This window comes from Dipodomys ordii, unplaced genomic scaffold, assembly GCF_000151885.1.
Source record: "Dipodomys ordii isolate 6190 unplaced genomic scaffold, Dord_2.0 Scaffold41, whole genome shotgun sequence".
NCBI classification, from domain to species: domain Eukaryota; kingdom Metazoa; phylum Chordata; class Mammalia; order Rodentia; family Heteromyidae; genus Dipodomys; species Dipodomys ordii.
The window spans coordinates 12,153,958-12,158,353 of NW_012267257.1; the positions used below are offsets into that span (position 1 = coordinate 12,153,958).

Below are 4,396 nucleotides of genomic sequence, written 5' to 3' on the forward strand. Positions count from 1 at the left end.
TATGTTTCATTTGGGCTTGGCTTACTTCACTTAATATAATTTTTTTTCCAAGACTACGGGATTCTTTCTTCAGTTGATGATCACCAGGAAAGCTGGAAGAGGAGCTGTGGCTCAAGTGATAGAATGCTAACCTTGAACATAGCTGCTCAAGGACAGTGCTCACATGCTGAATTCAAGCCCAGGTCTGGTGTGCAAGTGCATGCGCACAGATAGGTTTGAGGAGAGAATGCAAGTATAACTGTAGATCACATTGTGTCCAGCTGTCCTGTGACAAATTCCCAATTATATTTTATGATATTCACTCAAAATTATGGCTTTAACCTTAGAGGTTAAATGCTCCAGGTAAGAGTTGGACTTAGCATCTTTTAATGAGTTAGTATCTTATAAAAAAAGTGCCAAACCATAGTAGCTGTTTTCTCTTGCATATTTTCTGAGATCATGAACATGAAAACATAATCAAGGATTTTAAACTGGTACCAAGGATAATAGTTATGATGAGTGTAGTATAAAGGACTTACAACATAGTAAGTTGAGGAAAGAATCCCAAAAGAGATTTGGGTTCAATTATTTTTTTTATTGTCAATGTGATTTACAGATGGGGTTACAGTTACATAAGTAAGGTAATAAATAAATTTCTTGTTGAATTCAGTTAGGAGAAAAGTTTGGGCTCAATTATTTCCAAGGAGCTATCTTTGTCATCATTTTGTAAGGTCTCTAACTAAATTCCTAGTTTATTTTTTTATCTGACAAGAAGTGAGTATACAGACAGAGCAGGATGAATAATTAGCTTTCCCTCTGTTCTTTTCCAAGAACTTTGATTTGGAAGGGTGAGGGTAAAATATCCAATTGGCATGGACCAAGCGAGAAGGAGCAGAAGATCATTGTGCAAAGAGAAGGGAGGACAGGCAGAATCCATTTTCTTATTCTCAAGTTCACAGCCAGATCAGTTATGCAGAAGTGAACAGAATTCTTTAAAGGCCTCTAGGTTTCATGGTGTACAGCATCTTGGGTCTGATCTGTGGCATCTAGAAGAATGAGTATGACTGGCCTGAGGATGCTGAATCTAATCACCTTCTTTCTTCCTGGGATACTGTTCTCAGAATCTGCTAAAATTCTGACAATGTCTGTGTTGGGTAAGTTTTTGTCTGGAAAATTTAGTAACCTGACAGCCTAGGATTCCTGTGCTTCTAGGGTTTGAGAAAAATTGGGAAATAATAACGAATAGGGAAAACAGAACAAGCACTGTTAGGTTCAGAAGTGACTCTTTGGCATAGAGAAGTGGAATTCATTCTGTAAAAAATGGGGCCTTCCTTTTTTTCCCATTTTCTTCTAAGTGCTCTGAAGTATTCCCCTTTATACAGGGCTGGTTACAGAGGGTTAGCTCCAGTTCTGGACTAAAAACCTCTATCACCTCTTTTAGGTCAGGGTGGTTAATAGGCTCACCCTTAATTTCCTAGAGATGTACCTTTGCTTTTAGTAGAAAGTGAGCATTTTTAGTCTCTCCAGAACCCAAGGCTAGGTGTTCTTGTCTTGGTGGACACACATACAGAAACTTTTTCTTCCTAGGTGACTTTGAGAAAATGACTCACCAGCAGAGAGAACCCTGCTCAACTGAGTTCTTGGGGACTATGTTTTTTGTTTAAGGTTCTGTAAGTTTTTAAAAGACTCATAGTGATGTTAATTCTGGATTTTTTGTGCCCATTATTATTTCAGTTGTCAACAAATGGAATAGAACAGAGAAGCTAAATATTTATCAATATTTCAGAATGATCACAAGAAGAAGTTTCCTTGAGCCACTTCTTCAAATCTTTCTGAAATGAAAGTGCTTTCCCTTAGAGCACAGCTAGAAAGCCAGATCTGTGGAGTGGAGTGCTTGAGAGAACCAAAGTGTGTACATCAGATTTTTCTTCCCCTGTTCTGAGATGGAGACAAGGGGTTAATACCAGAGCTGCCTTTTGTACTCTTCAAAGTCTCTCACAAAGAATTTGCACACATTTAAACAAAATCCTGTGAAGATTAAAAAACAAACCCAAATGTACTGTTCTAGCTCCATTTGTGATATGTGCTTTCTCTAGCTGTCCAAAATACTGAATGAAGAAATTTCACCCCTTGAAAACATCTGTTGTCTCTCCCCATTCTCTTCCAGGAGACAGTTACTGAATTAGTGGGTGCATTGCTGGAATTCTCACCATTACCCTAGGCTAATGCACTATTGCTCATTAATACCTGCCATATTGGTGCCCTGTGGGTACCCTCTGTTTCTTTTCCTCTGGTACCTAGTTCTAATGCTGAGTAAAATGTGAACAGGAACTACACATTCACTCATTACTACACGTTAATGTCCTTCCTTATTACACCAATATGGATGTAAATTTCTCTCCCTCCACAAACCACTCCAATTTAATAATCATGGTGGTTTTCTTCCCCCAAACAATTTCTAACTTCTAACTTCATATGATTGCCATTTCTGCTCACTTTATCTGACTTTCTCTTCTGTTGACATTCATATACTCAAGACTGATGCCCCAAATAGAACATGGCTTCGCAAAACAGTGATAGAATAAAGTGAGTGTATCTCACAAGAACCCAACTACTGTTTCCTAGGGGTCCCAGGATTGACCAGAGACAAGTAATGTACCAACTATAGGTACCTAGAAAACTTTGGTCATCTCCTAGATTTCTTCTGCTTTCATATTTGTGCTTAGTAAATGAATCCAACAGTTCTAAAACTTAGGTTTGCAAAAAGGGAGACTTTATGCCCAAATCCTCTGAATCTAAAGGACTTGGGTTCAAAACCCTGTTACCAGGACTGTTTTTAGAACTCATTTAAAAACATATACATTACCAACAATGCATAAATTTCCAGAGAATGACCTCAGAAATACGTCTGACAGATTGTCCTTTAGAAAACTTCAAAATGACTCCCACAACTATGCATTATCAGTTTTTACCACCATTACAATTCTTTCTTTTGGACATAATTTCTCCATAAACTTCAGTTCAAAAACAATGCGTCTGATGTAATGATCAACTTCTAGGATCAAAACCCAGAGATCCTCATCACACTGGCATGGAGACCTTCACCATCCAAAGGTCTTTGCTGAAGAACTGGCATATTTCAGGGGTCTCGGTATATGTGATGGTGAGTGTTACCCCAAAGGGAGATAGAAGGGCTGGAGGAACTTGTCCCCACCTGTACACTGCAGAGTTTTCTTGTTTCTGCACATTCTTGCCTCAGTTTCCATTCCTTCTTGCCACCAACGCACCTACATTATCATTGAGACACTTATTCTTGCCTTTACAAAAATGGAATTGTGTCTTGTACTTAGTGGGAAGCCATTCTCTACTGATGGCCCGAGTGTCTGAAATTCTTCAAGAGCATGGCCATCAGGTGACCAATCTTCATTATGTTGATCATTTCATCAAAGGTATCTTCTTTTAAAGTAATTACTGTAGTGTTCTACTTCAGAAAGCAAATGATAACATTTTTTTATATCTTTTGAAAAACTTAATCAATATTGTTGATCACTATACCTTTATAGAGAGCTGCTTAGTAAAAATCATTTTTGAATTTAGTTATACTGAGGGATGAATAAATCACGTGTGTGTGTATGTGTGTGTGTGTGTGTGTGTGTGTGTGTGTGTGTGTGTGTGTGTGGTTATAGGTTGGAAAACTTCTTAGGCTCTGCAATATGTGCTTCACCTGGTGCATTTTATTTCCTGATTTGGTTTGGACTTGTTTTTATTGAATGCCTCAATGTTTCCTGGGCACCATGCTTACTCTAAAAAAACACAGTTATTACCAACAATGCATATATTACCAGAGAATGACTTCAGACATAATTCTGGGCAATTCTCCATTAGAAGACTTCAGACTCACACCCATAGCAGTGCATCACCCATGGAAGGGATAGTGTAGTTCTCACAGAAAATGATTACCCCCACTCCACTTCAGGAAGTTGTGATCGAAGAATGAGCATGGCTCCTGCCTGGTCTCTTGCTTCTGTTACCGTGTAACCTCTCATTCTTGTATGTTTTCTGTTACATGATTCTATCTGCCATTTTGAGGCACAGCCACTAGGCTTACCATCCAAAGCTTAACCAACAGTTGTCAAATCTAAAAACTTTAAATAAACTCTTTTTTTGGTTTTAAAGATAAACTACCCAGGGTTGGGAAGGTAGCTCAGTAGTAGAGTGCTTGCCTTGAATGCATGAGGCCCTGGGTTTGATTCCTCAGCACCACATAAGCAGAAAAAGCCAGAAGTGGTGCTGTGGCTCAAGTGGTAGAGCACTAGCCTTGGGCTGAAGAGCTGAGGGACACTGCCTAGGCCCAGAGTTTAGGCCCAGACTGACAAACAAAAAAAAAAAAGAGGAAATGCTTTTAGTTTTCCCAATA

The 4,396-nt window shown here is 38.8% G+C and overlaps 1 protein-coding gene across 1 annotated transcript in view; it reads left to right on the plus strand.

Moving 5' to 3' along the window:
* The first annotated feature begins 1,039 nt into the window (after positions 1-1,039).
* Ugt3a1 (UDP glycosyltransferase 3 family, polypeptide A1) overlaps positions 1,040-4,396 on the plus strand; it is a 23,974-nt gene continuing 20,617 nt past the window's right edge. Inside the window, 2 exon segments of the mRNA XM_013018525.1 lie at positions 1,040-1,133; positions 3,330-3,428. Of these exon segments, the coding sequence (XP_012873979.1) occupies positions 1,040-1,133; positions 3,330-3,428 (193 nt within the window).